Source organism: Papio anubis, chromosome 4 (genome assembly GCF_008728515.1).
Source record: "Papio anubis isolate 15944 chromosome 4, Panubis1.0, whole genome shotgun sequence".
Lineage (NCBI taxonomy): Eukaryota > Metazoa > Chordata > Mammalia > Primates > Cercopithecidae > Papio > Papio anubis.
Genome location: NC_044979.1, coordinates 54,066,871 through 54,089,517, shown reverse-complemented (window position 1 = coordinate 54,089,517; position 22,647 = coordinate 54,066,871). Strand labels below are relative to the sequence as shown.

The following is a 22,647-nucleotide window of genomic DNA, read 5'->3' as shown; positions in this document are numbered from 1 at the left end:
CTCTCAAATACTATGTTAAATAGAAATAACAAGAGTGGTCATCCTTGCTTAATCCTGAGAAGATTTCAGTTTTTCAGCATTGAGTATGATGTTTGCCGTGGGCATTTTATACATGGTGTTCATTATTTTGAGGTAACTTCCTTCCATTCTTAATTCGTGGAGAGTTTTTATCATGAAAGGGTGTTGAATTTTCTCAAGTGCTTTCCCTATATATGTGGAGATGATCATGTGATTTTTAGCTGTTATTCTGTTATTGTGGCATATCACACTGACTGATTTTTGTATGTTGAGCCCTCTTTGTATCCAAGGGGTAAATCCCACTTGGCAATGTGTATGATCATTTTAATGTACTATTGAATTCAGTTTGTTGGTATTTTGTTGAGGATTTTTACATCTGTACTTATCAGGGATATCGGCCTGTAGTTTTCTTTTCTTGTGGTGGCTTTGCCTGGCTTTGGCATCAGAGTAATATTGGCCTTATAAAGTAAGCCTGGAAGTGTTCCCTCTTCTATGATTTTTTGGATAAGTTTGAGAAGGATTAGGTGTTAATTATTTAAATGTATGGTAGAATTCACCACTGAACTGTAAGTCCTCACTGGAGCAATTAGGCAAGAGAAGAAATAAAAAGGCATCCAAATCCGGACCAAGTGTGGTGTCTCATGCCTGTAATCCCAGCACTTTGGGAGGCCAAAGAAGGCAGATCACAAGATCAGGAGCTCAAGACCACCCTGACCAGCATGGTAAAACCCTGTCTCTACTAAAAATACAAAAATTAGCCAGGTGTGGTGGCATGAGCCTTTAGTCCCAGCTCCTTGGGAGACTGAGGCAGGAGAATAGCTTGAACCCAGGAATCGAAGGTTGCAGCGAGCCAAGATTGCACCACTCCAGCCTAGGTGACAGAGCAAGACTCCATTTAAAAAAAAAAAAAAAAAGCCATCCAAATCAGAAAGGAAGTAAAATTTTCCTTGTTTGCAGTTGACATGATGTTATATAGAGAAAACCTTAAAGACTCCACCAAAAAACTGTTGAAACTAATAGACAAATCAGTAAAGCTGCAGTGTACAAAATCAACATACAAAATTCTGTTGGGTTTCTATACACTAACAATGAGTTATCTGAAAAAGGAAACTAGGAAAACAATCTTATTTATAATAGCACCAAAAAAAGAAAACACTTAGAAATAAACTTAACTAAAGAGGTGAAACACTTATATGCTGAAAACCACAATACATTGATGAAAGAAATTAAGGAAGACAAAAACAAATGGAAAGAGCATCTCATGTTTATGGATTGGAAGATTTATTACTATAAAAATGTCCATACTACCTAAAGCAAACTACATAGTCAATGCAAACTCTATCAAAATCCCAGTGGCATTTTTTTACAAAAATAGAAAAACCACTTATATAATTTACATGAAACCATGAAGGACCCTGAATAGCCAAATCAATATTAAGAAAGAACAAAACTAGAGACATCATACTTCCTGATTTCAAAATATATTACAAAGCTACAATAATTAAAACAGTACCATACTGACATAAAGACAGACATGTAGTCCAGTGGAATAGAATAGAGATCCCAGAAATAATTCTATACATGTATGGTCAACTAATCTTCTACATGAGCACCAAAAATATACAATGAAAAAAATGGTGTTGCATGAACTGGATATATACATTCAGAAGTATGAAATTGGACCCTTATCTTACACCATACACAAAAATCAAGTCAAAATGGATTGAGGACTTAAAAATAAGGCCTAAACTGTAAAACTCCTAGAAGAAAACATAGAGGGAAAGCCCTATGACATTAGTCTTGGCAATGATTTTATGAATATGACACCAAAAGCACAGGCAACAAAAGCAAAAATAGAAAAATGGGACTGCATCAAACTAAAAATCTTCTGCACAGCAAAGGAAATAATAAGCAAAGTGATAAGGCAACCTATGGCATGGGAGAAAATATTTGCAAACTCTATATCTGATACACGGTTAATTTACAAAATATGTAAGGATACCCTACTACTCAATAGAGAAAAGCTAATAACCTGATTTTAAAATGGGTTAAAGACTTGAACATATGTTTCTCAAAAGAAGACATGCAAGTGGCCAATGTGTATATAAAAATATGCTCAATGTCACTAATAATGAGGGAAGTGCATATCAAAACTACAGTAAGATAACACCTCATACTCATTAGGATGACTACTATAAAAAAAAAAGGCAATAACAATTGTTGGTAAGGATATGGAGAAATTGGAACTCTTGTATATCATTGGTGGGATCCAAAATGGTACAGCTGCTATGAAAAACCATATGGCAGTTCCTCAAAAAACTAAAAATAGAACTACCATATGATCCAGCAATCCTACTTCTGAATATTATTCCAAAAGAATTGAAATCAGGGTCTCAAGGAGATATTAGTATTTCTATGTTTAGGGCAGCACTATTCACAATAACCAAGGTATAAAACCTACCTTTCTAAATGTCCATGGACAGATAGATGGATTACAAAATGTAGTATATACATACAATGAAATATGATTCTGCCTTTAAAAAGAAGGAAATTCTGCAATATGCAAAACCATAGATAAATCTTGAGGACATTATGCTAAGTGAAATAAGCCAGTCACAGAAGGACAAACACTTCATGTATCTATCTAAAATAGTCAAACTCATAGAATCAGAGAGTGGAATGGTGGCTGCCAGGGGCTGGAGGGAGGGAAAAATTGGGAGTTGCCAATCAATCAGCATAAAGTTTGGTTATGCAAGATGAATAAGTTCTAGAGATTTGTGGAACATTGTGCTTATAGTTAATAATACTATACTATATGCTTGAAATTTTATTAAGAGGGTGAATATAATGTCCTTACCACAATAAAATAAAATTAAGGGAAAAAAGCTGCACTCATGCCACATTCTGTTTTAGGAAAGTGGCTAGAAATGGATACTCTGTTTCCAAAGGGGTCTTTTGGGCTTAGAAGTGCTGATCCTCATTGAGAAGGAATTAAATTACTCCTAAGGCCAGCCCTTGTATTTAGAAATTGTAATGCTGGTAGCCAGACTGGCACAGAATTCCTGGCCTTATCTAACTTCAGCCTATAATGACTTTCCCTGAGCATCCTGGTAAGCCAGGGTGGAGGGTGAGTATACCTCCCTCTCTCCACCTGCTATGCAGGAAAACATTTAGTCAGCTCATGAATTATTAGGTTGGTGCAAAAGTAATTGCGATTTTTGCCATTAAAAGTAATGGCACAAGCACAATTATTTCTCATAATATGTATATGGAACACCAAGTGGATACAAATTTATTATCAAAATGAATAAACTAAATAGTAGGTAACCACTCAGTAATCTGGACCCAGGCTCCCTGTTTTACAAATAAAGTAACTATGGCCCAAAGCGGTAGTCTAGAGGCACACAGAACTATTAGCAGGGTAACCATTGGTCTGTGTTACCTTGCTTTGAGTGTCACCTTGGCTGAAGCAGGTTTTGCTGGGAGAATGGTGATCCTGTTCATATGGAAAATGATGCTCTTTTCTTCTCTTAAGATCCTGTGGATAAAATGCTGTTTAGATTTTAGCTTGTGAAAATGTTGCCTAAGTCAAGTCCTCTCCTGCAAATTTCAGATGTGTTTGTGACCTGCCAGCATGTTCAGTTGGTATTTATTAAAATTTTATTAAAATGTGTTCACTGAAATCCAAAGAAATTACTTTCAAAAAATAAAGTTTTATAAAAACTTAAATTAGAACCTAATTGATTCATATCTTTCTTTATAAGAAGCAGAAATTATTCTACATACAAGTAGCCATATATATATAAATTGATAAAGTACACATGTACACATACACACACATATATATAATCTTTAAAAGGAATATACACCTTTTAAGAACATGTAAAAATGTTTACCTAACATAAAGCCAACTTAAAATATCAAGGCAAAAAAATCAAGCCAAAAAAAAGGGGGGATGAGTATTTTTGTACAATGTGTATGGAACAAACTATATGTGTATATGAAACCAACTACACAAATGTTTATACATAAATTTATGCAACAAAAGCTCATTAATTCCCATTCCACACATTTAGCATTTATAATTAGTCTAAATTTCTTGGCACTACATGTAAAATGAAATTCAAATTAGGTGAAATTCTAGTGAAAATACAAGAAATATTTATACATAAAAAACCAACAGTTTTTAAGTATCATTTTATTAGTTCTTGTACTCAAAAAATGTCTAGTTATAAGTAACATGTTAAGCAATGCCAAGATTCTATAAGTGTTCTTACTGATAAAACCAATATTCGAAAGTGATTTCACATGTGTTGTTATTGTTCATATGTAGAGAATAATAGCATAGATGGTATTATTAATAAAAGCATAGATTCCAAAAGCATAGACTGCCTAGGTTCAAATCCTGATTCTGCCGTTTGTGGACTGTGTATGAACTCGAGCAAGTATTTGAAATTTCTATGCCTTTGTTCCCTCACATGTAAAAAAATAATAATGTCAAGATTGGTCGAGAAATAACAAATGGCAGCCTCCTAGCAGCCTCATATTTCCCCACCTGACCTCCGAACCAACTGAGAGCGATGGAGGAAGATGGGGACCAAAATAGCCCCTTTATTACAAAAAAGGCTAGGCAGAAGAACATGGCTCTGGCTCTATTAGCCAAAAGGACTTCCTAATCTGCACTCTCAGAACGAGACATACTGAATCTTCGTAGTCTCAGGCAGCACTCAAAAATCAGGCCTGCCTTCTACAGTAACCAAAACAGCATGGTATTGGTACCAAACAAATATATAGACCAATGGAACAGAACAGAGGCTTCAGAAATAACACCACACATCTACAACCATCTGATCTTTAACAAACCTGACAAAAACAAGAAAAGGGGAAAGGATTCCCTATTTAATAACTGGTGCTGGGAAAACTGGATAGCCATATGTAGAAAGCTGAAGCTGAATCCCTTCCTTACACCTTATACAAAAATTAACTCAAGATGGATTAGAGACTTAAATGTTAGACCTAAAACCATAAAAACCCTAGAAGAAAACTTAGGCAATACCATTCAGGACATAGTCATGGGCAAGGACTTCATGTCTAAAACACCAAAAGCAATGGTAACAAAAACCAAAATAGACACACAGGATCTAATTAAACTAAAGAGCTTCTGCATGGCAAAAGAAACTACCATCAGAGTGAACAGGTAACCTACAGAATGGGAGAAAAATTTTGCAATCTACTCATCTGACAAAAGGCTAATATCCAGGATCTACAAAGAACTCAAATAAATTTACAAGAAAACAACCACCCCATCAAAAAGTGGGCAAAGGATATGAGCAGACACTTCTCAAAAGAAGACATCTATGCAGCCAACAGACACGTGAAAAAATGCTCATCATCACTGGCCATCAGAGAAACGCAAATCAAAACCACAATGAGATACCATCTCACGCCAGTTAGAATGGTGATAATTAAAAAGTCAGGAAACAACAGATGCTGGAGAGGATGTGGAGAAATAGGAACGCTTTTACACTGCTGGTGGCAGTGTAAATTAATTCAACCATTGTGGAAGATAGTGTGGCGATTCCTCAAGGATCTAGAACTAGAATTACCATTTGACCCAGCAATCCCATTCCTGGGTATATACCCAAAGAATTATAAATCATGCTACTATAAAGACACATGCACACGTATGTTTATTGCGGCACTGTTCGCAATAGCAAAGACTTGGAGCCAACCCAAATGTCCATCAGTGATAGACTGGATTAAGAAAATGTGGCACATATACACCATGGAATACTATGTAGCCATAAAAAAGGATGCATTCATGTCCTTTGCAGGGACACAGATGAAGCTGGAAACCATCATTCTGAGTAAACTATCACAAGGACAGAAAGCCAAACACCGCATGTTCTCACTAATAGTGGGAATTGAACAATGAGATCACTTGGACACAGGGCGGGGAACATCACACACTGGGGCCTGTCAGGGGGTGGGGGCGCTGCGGGAGGGATAGCATTAGGAGAAATACCTAATGTAAATGATGAGTTCATGGGTACAGCAAACCAACATGGCACATGTATACCTATGTATCAAACATGCATGTTGTGCACATGTACCCTAGAACTTAAAGTATAATAAAACAAATAATATGGCCTGCCTTATGTAGGATGTACAGCATGGAGGAGTAGAACACATGCTCCGTGTGGACAAACTACTCCTAAGGCAGGGAAAGGAAAGGGCTGGAGAGGCATGCCCAGTTCCTCTTCCCCAGACACTCATCAGGTAACTCATTCCACTGCCATGGAAAGGAATGAGAAGTGGAATAAGGGGCCAAGAGTATTTAAGGAAAAATTCCTCTTTGTGGAAACTGAAGGTGTCAGGAAGAAGTGTTCTCATGTTTCTCAGCTTTATTGGAGAATCAAATGAGATGATGCCTGTAAAGTGTGCCCCATATATGGTAACTGTTCAATAAATATTAGCTATTATTGTGATGTGTATTATTCTTATTAACTATATCATTATCAGGATTTCAATGAATGTGACTGGACCCATGGTATGTTCAGAAGCCATCTAGTGGTGCTCTAGAGATCAGAACTGTTTTTAATGTTTTAAGTTCTAAATTCTGATTTCATTTTATTTGGCTATTAACCCTTAAAATTTGGGTAAATTAGCAAGTGATGTTATTTATTTTTCCTCTTGTCTGGCAACATATTCTACAAAAGGTATTTCTCCATTAACTAGATAGTTCATACATGCAAGTGTGGACGAACTCTTGATCATCTGCTTATAGCCGTGGTCTAAGCTGATACCGCACAGTGTGTGGATGTATATATAGATCCTTTTAGTTGGACAAACTGGAGCTGAGTATTTTGGCAGAGCAGAGGCTTTTCTCATCATCAGACACAACATTCTAACTCTTCTCTTTTGAGAGCCCTGTGTTTATATTTTCTTTTCTCCTCCATCTCTCTAAGGGATGTTATATCTTTTGTGTTATGACCCCAAGCTAAATGCCCATAAAATTATATTGTGTTTAAAGCCAAAATTTACCAGGACACAATACGTTTTCTTCACCACACTCTAAACCACAGTATTTCATGTCCTGGATTGTCTAGTGACTCCATTTTCAGAAGAGACTAAGGTGTAAATATTATACTTTTTCTAGAGGTATAAATATTATAGCTCAAGTTCATCAGCCACATGCCAATAAAGAAGTGATAGGAATGAGCCTTCTATCTCTTTTACCAGGTGTTTAGAGTGACAGTCCTCATGTGAAAGTTCCCCCTCCATAGCCTGGCAGTGTCTGCTGGCATCAATTTCTTCAACTACTGTATGCCTGAATAATTGACAGAGCTAAGTGGATGCAGGTTCCTTTTTTTCACCAAGTTCCCCTTGAGTGCTTCAGCAACATGAGGCAATTTATCATATTTTTTGTGCAACAGTGCATAGACTTTTTAAAGAATGCATTTAGACTTTCTCTTCTTGTTCAGAAAATAATTTTAGTTCTCAGGTTCACAACATTAAAAGCCCCAATTGGGATAGTTAGACCAGCAGTATCAGCAGGCCCAAGTAACCCAAGTCATAGACCCCCTATTGCTTTTTTCATTTTGCTTCATTTTCCTTTGAAGAAAGACCCAATTACAAAGGTTTGTGGATTTTTCTAAGAATGTTCCCTCCATAAAGGTTACATTCAGCTCTTTAGCAAGAAAAATGCCAGAGCAATTAGTGGCTCTGGGGAACCACTAGCCATTTGTGTACTATTTCAGAAGAACCCATTGTGGGCATCAGTAGCCTCTACACAGAGATTCCTTTCAGAATGCAAATGTTTCTTAACCATTTGGAAGGTACCTAAAATTGAAATCAACAGTGATATCCTCACAAGGGCGCTTCTGTTGTATACTCTGCGTTAGAAGATGTCATGGCATGGTTTCTTTTCATCATTCTTCTCTGCTCACCTCGAGCTTGTGAGCTCTCATTTCTCTTTAGCGTTCAAGAATGTTCTCTCAGCCCGGTGGTGTGGCTCACGCCTGTAATCCCAGCACTTTGGGAGGCAGAGATGGGTGGATCACCTGAGGTCAGGAGTTTGAGACCAGCCTGACCAACAGTGGTGAAACCCTGTCTCTACGAAAAATACAAAAATTAGTTGGGTGTGGCGGCAGGCACCTATAATCCCAGCTACTTAGGAGGCTGAGACAGGAGAATCGCTTGAACCCGGGAGGCAGAGGTTGCAGTGAGCCAAGATCGTGCCATTGCACTCCAGCCTGGGCGACAGAGCAAGACTCTGTCTAAAACATGGCACAAGTATATAGATGGAAGACACCTGCACGTTGTTCACATGTACCCTAGAACTTAAAGTATAATAATAATTTTTTTTAAAAAAAAAAGGAATTGGATTAAAAAAAAAAAGATGATCTCTGATATACTTCCAGAAAACCTGCTTGCTGCCAAAATGAAGAAACACATATCTGCAAGGAGGTTAGTCATTTCCTAGGTGACATTTTAATAAGAAACCCATTTTTGGATAATAGTCCAATTGAAACTAATTCTTTACTATCCCTCCTGGTCAGGAAATAACATGTCCAAATTAATCTAATGTCCTAAACATTCTAATGTTTGCTATAGTGATCGTGCTACATCTTAAAAGATTATCAATTTGTGAAGAATCAGAAATAACTAATTATAAAACCAAGAAGAATATTATTTAAACTTTCATTGACTGAGGCATTAGCCTAGGATCTTGCAGGTACTTCTTAGGATTAGGAACAGCTGTTAGTTTCCAGTGGCTATACAAATCGTGCAGGTTAATAAGGTTCTGGTTAACAGAATGCCAGAAAACAGAAATGTATTACGGCACTCAAGCATTAATGCAGAATATAATAGTCATGCCTTTCCAAAGAAACCAACAGAGCCTAAACTATTTTAATGGCTTAAATTAAATATACTAAACTTTGGGGGTGTTAACCTTTCAGAAACAGAACAAAATAGCCAAGTAGGAGGAGTTTGGATAGGAGGAGAAGAAAATGTACATTTTGATAATACGTGTCAGAAAATAAAACTTTTGTTATGCTATGGCCATCTAAAGTTTTAAAAGCTTTTAAGTGCAATTGTGCGCTTTTTAACCCTACCATACAACTATTTAGATTTTCAAAACAGAGAATTTAGAAAGGGATGAAGTCTTTCACTTTAAGAAAGCTAAATGATGAGAACGCATGGGCACATAGAGTGGAACAACACACACTGGGACCATTCAGAGGGGGGAGGGTGGGAGGAGGGAGAGGACCAGAAAAAATAACTAATGGGTATTAGCTTAACACCTGGATGATGAAATAATCGTACAACAAACCCCATGACACAAGTTTACCTATGTAACAAACCTGCACATATACTCCTGAACTTAAAAGCTCAAAAAAAAGAATATATCCATAAAGAAAAAAGAAAAGGCTGACAAGAAGTGGATGGAGAACTCGTACACACTGCAGTGCCCTGTAGCCTGAAGAACTGAAATATCCTTGGTAGGTGGGCTAAACATTTTTTTCCAGGCACCCAAAACCCTGACCTTGTTAGCCTGGTTTCAAGCGTTCTCTAACCAGCCAACTCTCTCGCATTATTGAAAATAAGAGTTGCATCTCAGAAATTCTTTTTCTGTAACTTTCAGCAAAATAGCCATTGCATAAAGTACTGTTGTATATTATTCCATCTATCTTCTCATATTCTTCGCTTAAAATTTCATTTAGAAAGCCATATACTTTGAAAACAGGGAACAACGGCTTGCCATTCTTATTCCCCTGTGGTTTTAATTCAGAGTTAATTCTACCTCTGTTTTTTTATCCCAATTTGAAATTTAGAGTTTCCAGAAATGAAAGTTCTAAGATAGCCTACCTTCAAGACAGAAGGACTTTGAGAAAAGACATCTTTGTTGACATAACCATTCCACACATATCCTTTTCCAGTGAAGTTGTCCTGTAATGTTCAGTAACCTGCCTGAGCTTATGTCAGTTGGTGATTTCTATTAACTTCCGCTGAGGCCGGGCGCGGTGGCTCACACTTGTAATCCCATCATTCTGGGAGGCCAAGGCGGGCGGATCACCAGGTCAGGAGATCGAGACCATCCTGGCTAACAGGGTGAAACCCCGTCTCTACTAAAAATACAAAAAAGCCGGGGGCCTGTAGTCCCAGTTACTCAGAGGCTGAGGCAGGAGACTGGCGTGAACCCGGAAGGCGGAGCTTGCAGTGAGCCGAGATCGCGCCACTGCACTCCAGCCTGGGCAACACAGCGAGACTCCGTCTCAAAAAAAAAAAAAAAAACTTCAGTTGAAACTGTAATATAAGTTATTCTTCAGGTGATTCCCATTTGTAAAATAAAAATATTCAATTTTCTTTTTTTCTTTATAAGAAACTAATTTTCTCACAAATAAAATTATTTAATATGTAAAAACCATTTAGAATATTTTTAAATATTCCAAGTAATCCTTAGAGGTGTTTTTTTTTTTCAACTGTAGTTTGAATTCAAAGATCTTCTGCATCCTCCTAAATAAAAGGAGTTCTTTTCATGGAACCCAAGTGTTTTAACAATGTTATCACTAGACAATGCCTTAGAGAGCAAGTTGGGTACTGACTAGTGACTGCTGCGAGATACAGAGAGAACAGAAATTTGAAAACATTTTCAAATCACCAACTTTACCTTTTAAAAATTATTCTCGGCAGGGTGTGGTGCTCACACCTGCAATCCCAACACTTTGGGAGGCTGAAAAGGGCAGATCATGAGGTCAGGAGTTCAAGACCAACCTGGCCAACATGGTGAAACCCCATCTCTACTAAAAACACAAAAAATTAGCTGGGCATGGTGGCATGTGCCTGTAATCCCAGCTACTTGGGAGTCTGAGGCAGGAGAATTGCTTTAACCCGGGAGGTAGAGGTTGCAATGAGCCAAGATCACCCCACTGCACTCCAGCCTGGGTGACAGAGTGAGACTCTGTCTCAGGCAAAAAATAATAATAATAATAATATTCTCCCAAGTACTTGTAATCTGTTGTCTAATCATAACAAATTTGCTTCTGTTAAATGTCAACTAAATATGAACCCATCTTCAACTAGATTTGAGATTGTGATATTGACCTCCATGAACCATATTTTAGAGTGTATTACAGCTCCTTTAACTGTTCATTCATTTTTCCATTTTCAAACATATTTTAGTGCCTATTATGTAGTTGCACTATTTTAGTTGCTATATATTTGATAATGGACCAAAGATTTTTTTTATGTTCCTGCGTACATGTGCAGGTTTCTTACATAGGTGAATGTGTGCCATGGTGACTTGCTGCACCTATCACCTAGGTATTAAGCCTAGCGCGCATTAGCTATTTTTCCTGATGTGCTCCTTCACCCTGCCTGACCCAACAGGCCCCAGTGTATGTTGTTCACCCCTGTGTCTGTGTGTTTACATTGTTCAACTCCTTCTTGTAAGTGAGACCATGCGGTGTTTGATTTTCTGTTCCTGCATTAGTTTGCTAAGGATAATGACTTCCAGCTCCATCCATGTCCCTGCAAAAGACATGATTTCACTCCTTTTTATGGATGCATGGTATTCCATGGTATATATGTACCACATTTTCTTTATCCAGTCTATCATTGATGGGCATCTGGGTTGATTCCATGTCTTCACTATTGTGAATAGTGCTGCAATAAACATATGCATACATGTGTCTTTATAATACAATGATTTATGTTCCTTTGGGTATACCCAGTAATGGGATTGCTGGGTCAAATGCTATTTCTGGTTCTAGGTCCTTGAGGAATTGTCACACTGTCTTCTACAATGGTTGAACCAATTTACATTCTCACCAACAGTGTAAAAGTGTTCCCATTTCTCCACAACCTCACCAGTATCTGTTGCTTCTCGGGTTTTTAATAATCACCATTCTGACTGGCATGAGATGGCATCTCATTGTGGTTTTGATTTGCATTTCTCTAATGATGAGTGATGTTGAGCTTTTTTCATGTTTGTTAGCCGCATAAATGTCTTCTTTTGAGAAGTGTCTGTTCATATCCTTTGCCCACTTTTTAATTGGTTTGTTTGTGTTTTTTCTTGTAAATTTGTTTAAGTTTCTTGTAGATTCTGAATATTAGACCTTTGTCAGATACATAGATTGCAAAACTTTTCTCCCGTTCTGTAGGTTGTCTGTTCACTTTGATGATAGTTTCTTCTGTATAGAAGCTGTTCAGTTTAATTAAATCCCATTTGTCAATTTTTGCTTTTGCTGCAATTGTTTTTGATGTTTTCCTCATGAAATCTTTGGCCATGCCTATGTCCTGAATGGTATTGCCTAGATTTTCTTTTAGGGTTTTTATAGCTTTGAGTTTTACATTTAAGTTGGATCAAAGACTCTTTCTTCAGAAAGTGTATAGTCTCTTAATTGAGATAATACTTGTAAATTAATAACTATAACAATGTAAAAAGTAACCAGGATCCTAAACTAGGACTTGTCAACAGCTATGAAAGTGCAGAGACAGGCAATGTTACAAATCAAGAAGAATTTGAGATGGCTTGCTCTGTGGAGGATGTTACATTTGGCTTGAGTGCTGAAAGATATTTAACAATGGAACATTTAGGGAAAATCATGGCAAATACTCCAAAGAGAAGAGAAAAAAGAAAGATCCAAAAACTTGGAGTCATGTGAGGTTCAACCCAGGTGTAAAAGTAAGTGGGGTTTGGATTACAGAGTTTTTGATACCCGACTAAGATGCCTGCCTGTTCTTTAACGTCCAGTAGGGAGCCAGCAAAAATGTTGGGCTTGATGATCTAGGCAATCACGTGTAACCTGGATTTGAGTGAGGGTAAACTGAAGGCAGAGAAAAGTTACGACTCTTTATGAGAAGTATTAAAGGGCTAAAGTAGGGGAGTGTCAATAATACCTACCTATGCAGAAAGAGTGCACAGGTAGATTAGAGAAGCATGGCAACACTTGGGATGTGGGTCAAAGAAAAGAGAAGAATCAAATATGACCCGCAGTTTTGAACCATTATTCTGTAAAAAAAAACAAATAACTAAAGGAGAGTTCTCCCAGGCAGCCTTTCTACTTGTCACCCCTCTTGGTTTCTGTCTCCTCCAGACCTGCCCTGTAGAGCCATGTACCTGCTAAAAAGGAAGAAAGTAGGTACCCATTCCTGTATTGTTCAGTAAGCTGTGGTAAAGCAAGAGTTATATAGCAACCCTCTTGCCAGCTTCAGGAATTATTTGACCCTGATAGTCACAGAACTCTAACTCAGTGTGGCTAAGCTACATACCCTGGAAACAGTAACCCACCATGATGCATAGCCCTTGCCTGCTTTGCAACCTCAGCGTGATCACTTTCTCCAACCCAGTAATTGATCTCCCTATAGTTCCTCAAACACAGCAAGCCTCTTTCCAACACCAGAATCTTTGCACATGCTGTTCCCTGGAATATCTTTCATGCCAATTTCACTTGTCTAGTTTTTAGTCTGTTTTTGGCCTTAGCTTAAATGTTGCCCCCTCAAGAGGCCTTACCTGACCACCTTTTCTAAGGAAGGGCCAACTCTTTATTTTCTATCTGAGTCTTTAGTTTCTTTCCTAGTTAGTACTTACTACAACGTACAACTATTTTATCTGTATGCTTACTCATTTTCTTTTTGCCTCTTCTCCTGACAAAACATTAGCTCCATAATAACATAAACCATGGCTCTTCTCCTGGTCACTGTATCCCTAGCACCAAGAACAGCACTTGGTACTTCATAGGAGATAGTCAATAAGCAATTGTTGAAGGAATTAGTGAATGAATGGATGAACCCACTTGTTCAGAAAGCTTTGTATAACCAAAAAATAGGATCCTGAGTAATTCAATGAAATATTCAAAGAGACAACAATGGCTACTTTTCTTTTTTAATTTTCAAAGTAACCTCTTCCTATAAAGTGTATTTATAGAATTACCACAGTAATATTTGGGAAATTGAATGTAAGTATTCTCCAGGATTTCTTAATTTCCATAAAAGCTCTGTGGTGCCATAATATATTGCAGTGTTTTTCAGCCTTATTAAAAATGAAATCAAATGGAGAATAGAATAGAAAATATCAGCATGCATTGCATGTGGTAAGCATAGTTTCAAGAAACTTTTTTTATTGACACACAATAATTGCACATATTTATGGCAAACATATAATGTGAGGTTTTAATACATATTTATTGTGTAAAAATTAAAACAGAATAGTGTATCCATCACCTCATACATTTATCATTTCTTTGTGGCAAGAACATTCAAAATCCTCTCTTCTAGCTATTTTGGAAGGTATAATGTAATGTTGTCAACTAATAGTCATCCTACTGTGCAATAGAACACCAGAAATAATTCCTCCTACCTAACTGTAACTTTGTACCTGTTGACCAGTCTCTGCCTATCCTTCTTCCTCAGTCCCTCCCAAGCCTCTGATAACCAGTATTTTACTCCACTTCTATGAGATCAACTCCTTTAGAGTCTATGTATAAGGGAGATCATGTGATATTTGTCTTTCTGTGCCTGGCTTATTTCACTTAACACAATGTCCTCCAGGTTCATTCATGTTGCTGCAAATGAAAGGATTTCATTCTTTTGATAGCTGAATAGTATATGCTTATATAACATTTTATTATCCATTCATCCACTGATAGACATTAGGTTGATTCTATACCTTGGCTATTGTAAAAAGTGTTGTAATAACATGGGAGTTCAGATATCTCTTTGACATACTGATTTTATTTCCTTTGGACATATACCCAGTAGTGCGATTGCTGAATTATATTGTAGTTCTATTTTTAATTTTTTTAGGAACCTCCAAATTGTTTTCCAGATGGCTGTACCAGTTTACATTTCCACCAATAGTGTATTATAGTTCCCCTTTCTCTATATCCATACCAGAAAAACAAAGAAAAAGAGGGAGAAAAGATGAAACTTTTCTGTGGCAGGGGAAGAGGGAGGATCCCAGTATAACAATATTTTTTATCGTGATTCAAAGTCAGTACACACTCTAGTGTTTGCCATATTATCCTTTTGTGGCTGCTGTCATAGCTCCTCAAAGCCAGCCTTGAATTGTTATTTTGCAGTATTATGATTCCTTATAACCTATTTGTAATGGAAGCCTTCCCACAAATGCACCCAAAATTTCCATTTCTTAATATTTTCTTATAGATCAACCTACCTTAACCTCCTTCAGGATGCTTGGACTCACAGTAAAGTGCATTCCCAGAGTTTCTTTCAATGCAGAGTGCTGGGCTGCTTTTACCCTAACCAGCAAAACACACCCACATGCACACACGCGCACACGCGCACACACACATACACACACACACATTCAGAGTGAAAGGGGTAAGATTTGCTGTTTTTTAAATCAAGAATAATTTGAAACAATGATTTGACAGGCAATGGAAACATTTGCTAAATTAAAGATTTGTTGACTTATCTTTTTTTTTTTTCTTGTGTTTTTTTCTCTTTCTCTCCCAGCTGCCTGCCTTGTGCTTGGCTGTATGATCTTCCCTGATGGCTGGGACTCAGATGAAGTAAAACGGATGTGTGGAGAAAAGACAGACAAGTACACTCTTGGGGCCTGCTCAGTCCGCTGGGCATACATCCTGGCTATTATTGGAATTTTGGATGCCCTGATCCTTTCGTTTCTAGCATTTGTGCTTGGTAATCGACAAGACAGCTTGATGGCAGAGGAACTGAAGGCAGAAAATAAAGGTAAGACTGCTTTAGGGAACTCTTACCTGGATGCCTCAAGTACAAAAATAATGGTGCTTTCCATTCTTTCCCCTCCAATACTACTGCTTCCCCTGTGGTTCTAATTTGCTGCCTCTTTTAATACTGTGTAGTTTGCAGACTTTACCCCAGACTCAACTCAAGAAGTTTATACAATAAAAATATAATATTATACTTACTTATCTTTCTGAAGCTCCCTTAGTCCATTATTATTATTTTGATGCATTTTTTTCCAGTTTCTTCTTCCCTTCTCCTCTGATTTCAGGTTTACCATCAGAACTTAATGGCTAAGATGCAACTGTGGGTGGTGTCTATTTGGTTGAATGGAAAGTACTTTCTCTCCATGTATTCAGCTATGTTTCAGGTTGAAATAAATGCCTGGAGAATCTCTAACATCATCTGTATACATCTTTATTAAATTATTTGTGATAACTGAATTCAGACCCAGCTTCTCAGAGAGAGGTAGTAACACTGGCCCCAAATAGTTAGTTAGAGATTTCTGTAGTTACCTAATTAACTGAATTTTAAATGTGTTATCTGGGTATCAAAAGTCCTCAGATTTCTTTTCAAAAAGAAATTGCCTTCTGAAACAGAAAGAAAACCAGGATAGAAAATAGGACATTGACTACTGAATGATACATAAATATATTACAGTGGGCAACTAAGAGGTAGCAAATTGTTATTGAAGATTAATCTTTTAAGTTTCTTTCCAGATTTCTAAACCAATTTCTTGGGATAGAATTTTGATGTCTCTGTTTTTTTAGTAGACTTAGATTCATTTAACAGTTTTATCTTTATGTTATCTTTAACTTTAATACTGTGCACCTACATTAGCACCTTTAGGTGAGTGGCTCCTTCTTCTAGCTCTTATTTCTAATTGGGAGCTAAATCCATCCTTGAAGTATGAGATTTAGCTTATTATTTCAAGTAGGTGCTAATTTCAAAAACCCTTCAGTGCTTCAACAGGACTCAAATATAAGTATATATTAGTTTCTACATAAATATCACATGTAATGATAGCATAGCAGGCTTTATATCTAGACCATCGCTGTTTATGCAGGTAAACTATGACATAGAAGTAAAATGGAGGAGCCTAGGAGAGCAGCAGTCATCCACAAACCCTTTATCTCCCTGATTTATAGGCAGAACACATATTAGTTTACTTAGTTCTATCAAAAGTATTCTAAACACAAAAATAACCCTTACACGGGGGAGTGGTGCTGAAACCTCCTAAAAACAAAACTATCACCTTCTCAGAGTTGCCCTTTCTAGATAAAAAGGATGATATGAAGACAATTACACTTTTATTTACATTATAGATTTTGTACTTTCACATGCGTTCATTAATGTGGTACCTTTGTTGTTTTTGTAGCTTGTTGGATATACACAGGTCTCTGTAGTTAACTTTACTTCAAATGTAATGCTAAGGATAGTTCAATATTAGAATAAGTTATCTTTTTCAAAAGAATGAATTGGGCCGGGCGCGGTGGCTCAAGCCTGTAATCCCAGCACTTTGGGAGGCCGAGACGGGCGGATCACGAGGTCAGGAGATCGAGACCATCCTGGCTAACACGGTGAAACCCCGTCTCTACTAAAAAATACAAAAAACTAGCCGGGCGTGGTGGCGGGCGCTTGTAGTCCCAGCTACTCGGGAGGCTGAGGCAGGAGAATGGCGTAAACCCGGAAGGCGGAGCTTGCAGTGAGCTGAGATCTGGCCACTGCACTCCAGCCTGGGCTACAGAGCGAGACTCCGTCTCAAAAAAAAAAAAAAAAAGAAAAAAAAATGAATTAAATAAAAGCCTAGCTTGTTCTGCAGATTCATGATTTTCGCCACCACCTAAATGGACCAGAATGCTATTGTTTCCTGTACAGTTCAAAGTCATATTGAGAACCTTTCACTTTCCAGACATCTTTTGACCACAAAGAGAAGAAAATTCACAAGAAGAAAAATGTAACAAAAGCAGGAAAATTTTTACTTGGGAATTGAGAATTCTATCTCATACTCATGTATAAGAGTGACAATAATTCTCCTGATTCATATTTCAGAAAAGAACAGCTAGAGGTATAGAATAATGCTCAATAGTTTTCAAAATTGGTCTTTTCTTCTGGTTGATGCGTTTAAACGTTGATGTCTGATCCTTTCCATCTGAGTCTTAAACAAAGCATCATGTTCAGTCAGTGATGTATTAAACCACCTTGCTATAACTTTTGAGAGAAAGAAGATTTTAAAAGGCCAATGTAAGGTTTAGGGATTGTCTTTGCATAATTTTTCTGTGTTCATCATCTTCGCCATTTGCACGTATGACCGTAGTTTCTTCCATCTTGTTCTGAAGGATGAAAATTAGTGGGAGTTCATCTGTATCAAACCAGATAGATCCAATAAAGCAGTTAGAACATAAGGCCACATTGATCAAACATTTCAGTTGCACCACATTTTCATTTTTCAATCAAAATTCCTTAATCTCAGACTCTGAGAAGATGTAAACAGCTCTATTGTAGGGCATATCAGACCCTCATGCAATTGGATCTATATAAAATCAGACCAGGATTTCTAAGCCTTGTATAAAATCTAGTCAAACCTGCATGTTCCTGGGAAATGGTACAAGATTACACTTGCTATACAAAGTAGCCTTTATTGTTTGGTATTATTTAAACACTTGCTAAACATTGAAGCTTCCAAAGTCAGATTGTTTGAGGAAAGACCAATCAGTAGTTTTGTATGTTGTATGTGTGAACATAGTTTCATTAAACAGTAGTTTAATGGTGTTCAGGTGCATGTAATAATCAAAATTAAATGTCATCAATGCTATCTTCTATAGATTCTAAAGGAAGAGAGGTTGGTTTTAATTAAAAAGATAAGAATAATTTGAAATTGTATAATTAATTATATATAAATGGGTGCTTTTACAATTTGCATGAGTGCATTGATATAACTTTTCACCTTTTAAGACTTTTTTCACTTTTTTTTTTTTTTTTTTTTTGCTGCTCCTCTTGTTTTGGATTTCACTATTAAGTTTTTTCTGATAAAACTACGGAGATGTACTGTGGTAGCCAAGGCTTCCTTTCGGTTTCAGGACAATGCAATGAGACAGGCAAATCTAGTTCCAGCTCGGAATTTTAGAAGAATTTATTAAGCACATGATGCCTTTCAGTGTCATGGAAGAAGGCAATGTCATATCTCAAGACTTGGTTCAACAGAGCAAAGTATGCATACATTCTGATAGAGATTACACATCTGAAAGGGATGCACACTGTAATGTCTTTTATAATCTTCCAGTTTTATGGTTGATATGGTCTGGCTCTGTGTCCCCATCCAAATCTCATCTTAAATTGTAATCCAAATTGTTACTTCCACGTGTTGGGACAGGGACCTCATGGGAAGTGATTAGATCATGGAGGTGGCTCCCCTATGCTGTTCTCATGATAGTGAGTAATTTTCATGCGATCTGATGGTTTTATAAGTGTCTGGCATTTCCCCTGCTGGCACTTCTGTCTCCTGCTGCCATGTGAAGAAGTATGTATTTACTTCCCCTTCTACCATGATTGTAAGTTTCCTGAGGCCTCCCCAGCAATGTGGAACTGTGAGTCAATTAAAACTCTTTCCTTTATAAATTACACAGTCTCAAGAAGTTCTTCATAGCAGCATGAAAATGAACAAATGCAATGGTCTACCAGTTATATCACTTACATCCCATAATGAGTGACAAGAGCATTATAGTGAGAATAAGCCTGAAATTATAGAATATGCCCCCAATGTGAAGTTCTTCCTGAGTGTCACTTTCATGTCATGATCATGTCTTCTTTTTGTGGCTATTGTAATTAATGCAGCAACACACTTCCCCATTTATCTGGAAAGTCCACTGTATTAGTCTGTTCTCATGCTGGTAATAAAGACACACCTGAGACTGGGTAATTTATAAAGGAAAGAGGTTTAATTGACTCACAGTTCCACATGGCTGGGGAGGTCTCACAATCATGGTGGAAGGCAAAGGAAGAGCAAAGTCACATCTTACATGGCAGCAGGCAAGAGCTATTGCAGGGGAACTCCCATTTATAAAACCATCAGATCTTGTGAGACTTATTCATTATCACCAGAACGGTATAGGGGAACCCGCCCCCATGATTCAATTATCTCCACCTGGCCCTGCCCTTGACATGTGTGAATTATTACAATTCAAGGTGAGATTTGGGAGGGGACACAGCCAAAACGTATCAGCCACCATATAGATTCAGGCTTTCTAAGTGTCATTACAGCAAGGATATTGCTTAGATCCGTGAGTGCTTCCCAACATTCCACCCTAATGGATACATAAAAATCACTGTTCGATGAATTCTAGAATATATAAGGGAAGGGAAAAAAGCTCAATTCTAATTGTTGAACTGTGTTCTACTCACAGAGTCTTAAGATGAAAGGGAATACAAGATGCTGCTGAGCCATAAATTAATCATCACAAAGGTGATATTCAAAAGGAAAACAAAGGAGGAGTGTACACAGCTAAAAGTCTCCACTTCTACAGACTGCTTTTTCCTGTGACACACTTCCAGTCAACTAGCCCCAATCCTCATTGCAGTGTCCCCCTTCAATGCCTCCCACATGCCTAAGCTTCTCCTTTCCACAAGATTATTTGAAAGAAGTCACAGCTAAGATTTGTCATAAATTGTAAAGTGGGAAAATTAAAATGAAGGAATTTTAACATACTTTCAAAGTATGTTAAACACATACTTTCATGAAACAGAAGGCAACAACTTTGAAGATATAACTGTTGTCTTAAAGAAAACCTTTATAAGACATAAACTTAATCATCTATGGAGCTCCAGTGAAGTGCCAGGATATTTCTTTATGCCAAAAAACAAAGGCCCACTGGAAAAAAAAAAAAACAAAAACAAAATTAAAAAAAAAAAACAAAAACAAAGAAAAGTGAAACCTCTTTAAATATCTAACTAACTTAATTTTTGGGGTTTTTTTTGTTTTTTTTGTTTGTTTGTTTGTTTGTTTTCTTAGAGTCTCACTCTGTTGCCCAGGCCAGAGAGCAGTGACACGATCATAGCTCACTATAACCTTGAACTCCTGGGCTCAAGCAATCCTCCTGCCTTAGCCTCTGGAGTAGCTAGGACTACAAGTGTGTGCCATCACACTCTGCTACATTTTTGTGTATTGGTGGCGGAGGTTGTTTTTTGTAGAGACAGGGTGCCCAGGCTGGCCTCAAACTTCTGGCTTCAAGGGATCCTCCTGCCTCGGCCTCCCAAAGCAGCAGGATTACAAGTGTGAGCTGCAGTGCCCAGTGCCAACTAAGTTTATATAGGAGCTGGCAGATGCAAGAAGACTCAACTGCCTGCTCTGAATATGGGGAGCAGCTCTACAGGATGTGTGCCATCCCTGACTCTGGGGCTGATCGCAGACAGGCAGGTATTGTTTGGGAGTTCAGCAGCATGATTTCTAAATGAGCCAACAACAGTAGGCCTTTAACCTTGATATGCTGCTTAATTGCATATTTTAACACACTGAACTGTGAAGTCAATTTAATTATGTAAAATTAAAGTTTCATCCAGATAAAAAGGATTTGAAATGAAAGCTTCATTTTCAATTTCTTTCATTAATTATGAAAGAATAAATAATTACATTTTCCAGAGCTCCTATGCCACAAATACTTCTTTCCTTGTCAGACACCATTCATAAAGAGGTCTGTTTCTGCATTTGTGTATATGGTCTTTCGAATTTCTTATCAGATAATTGGGTCCTCTCATGAACAATTTTAAAGTCACTTTGTCTTCTAGCACTTAAACTGCAAATGAGAAAACATGATTATCCATCAAGAGGTGACTCCAGTGACCATTTATATATTAAGGGTTTAAGCTCTTTTCAATGCTATAGTGATGGAGGTAAAATAAATTCACTTTATTTAAGCAACTAATTGAGAAATCTTTCAAATTTTTTGGTTTAGTTATCACACCATGCTATGGCCACACTGGGAGTGGCGATGTGGTGTAGTGGAAAGATCGTCCACATGGATTCAAACTGCCCTGTGCTAGTCCTGTCTCTGACACCAGCTGAGGAGCCTTGGACCAATATTTTAATAGTTCCAAAATTAAAATTCCTGGCCTGTGAAATGCAGGGCATGACCAAATGACATCTGAGGGTCTTTCTAGCTATAACATATTTCAATTCTAAGGATATCTTCAGAGGTGTTCTTTAAAAAGAGGACCTGAGGGCAGTAAATGCTCCTGCCCTCAGATCAGTGAGCACATTAAATACTCTTTTAGGAACTTGTTAGTATGCATGGTTGACTAGGGGAGGGGAAAGGTGAAAGTCAAAGGGGATGGGAGGCCAAGTCGGGCCGATCACTAGGTCAGGAGTTTGAGACCAGCCTGGCCAATATGGTGAAACCCCATCTCTATTAAAAATACAAAAAAAAAAAAAAAAAATTAGCTGGGCCTGGTGGTGGGCACCTGTAGCTCTAGCTACTTAGGAGGCTAAGGCAGGAGACTCTCTTGAACCTGGGAGGCAGAGGTTGCAGTGAGCAGAGATCACGCCACTGCACTCCAGCCTGGGCAACAGAGAGAGAAAAAAAAAAAAAAAAAAAAAAAAAAAAGTCAAAGGGGAAAGGGCTCTAGGATGCCCCAAATGTTTCCTGCTTCAGATGTGTACCCACCCACTGACCCATGCTGTCAGAGGCCCATACACTCATACCACCAAGAATAGAATGAGTCCAATTTAGAAACTCTTGTCAATGGCAGAGGAGCCTCCTTGCCTCACTGGATTCTGATACCATGTAGTGTCCACATGAACACCATAATAGTGGACAGAGCCCCAGATCATAGACAGAAAACTATTTCTGGTCTCAAATCTGGCAGGTATTAGTCATGTGACTTTGGCCTAGCCCCTTAACATCT

The 22,647-nt window shown here is 37.7% G+C and overlaps 1 protein-coding gene across 2 annotated transcripts in view; it reads left to right on the top strand.

The window, feature by feature from the left end:
- The window catches only part of LHFPL3 (LHFPL tetraspan subfamily member 3), a 585,972-nt gene that overhangs the window by 402,864 nt on the left and 160,461 nt on the right, over nt 1-22,647 (top strand). For both annotated transcript variants that reach the window (XM_017957040.3, XM_017957039.3), the window contains exon 2: nt 15,502-15,738. In XM_017957040.3, the coding sequence (XP_017812529.1) occupies nt 15,502-15,738 (237 nt within the window). The remainder of the gene's footprint in view (nt 1-15,501; nt 15,739-22,647) is intronic.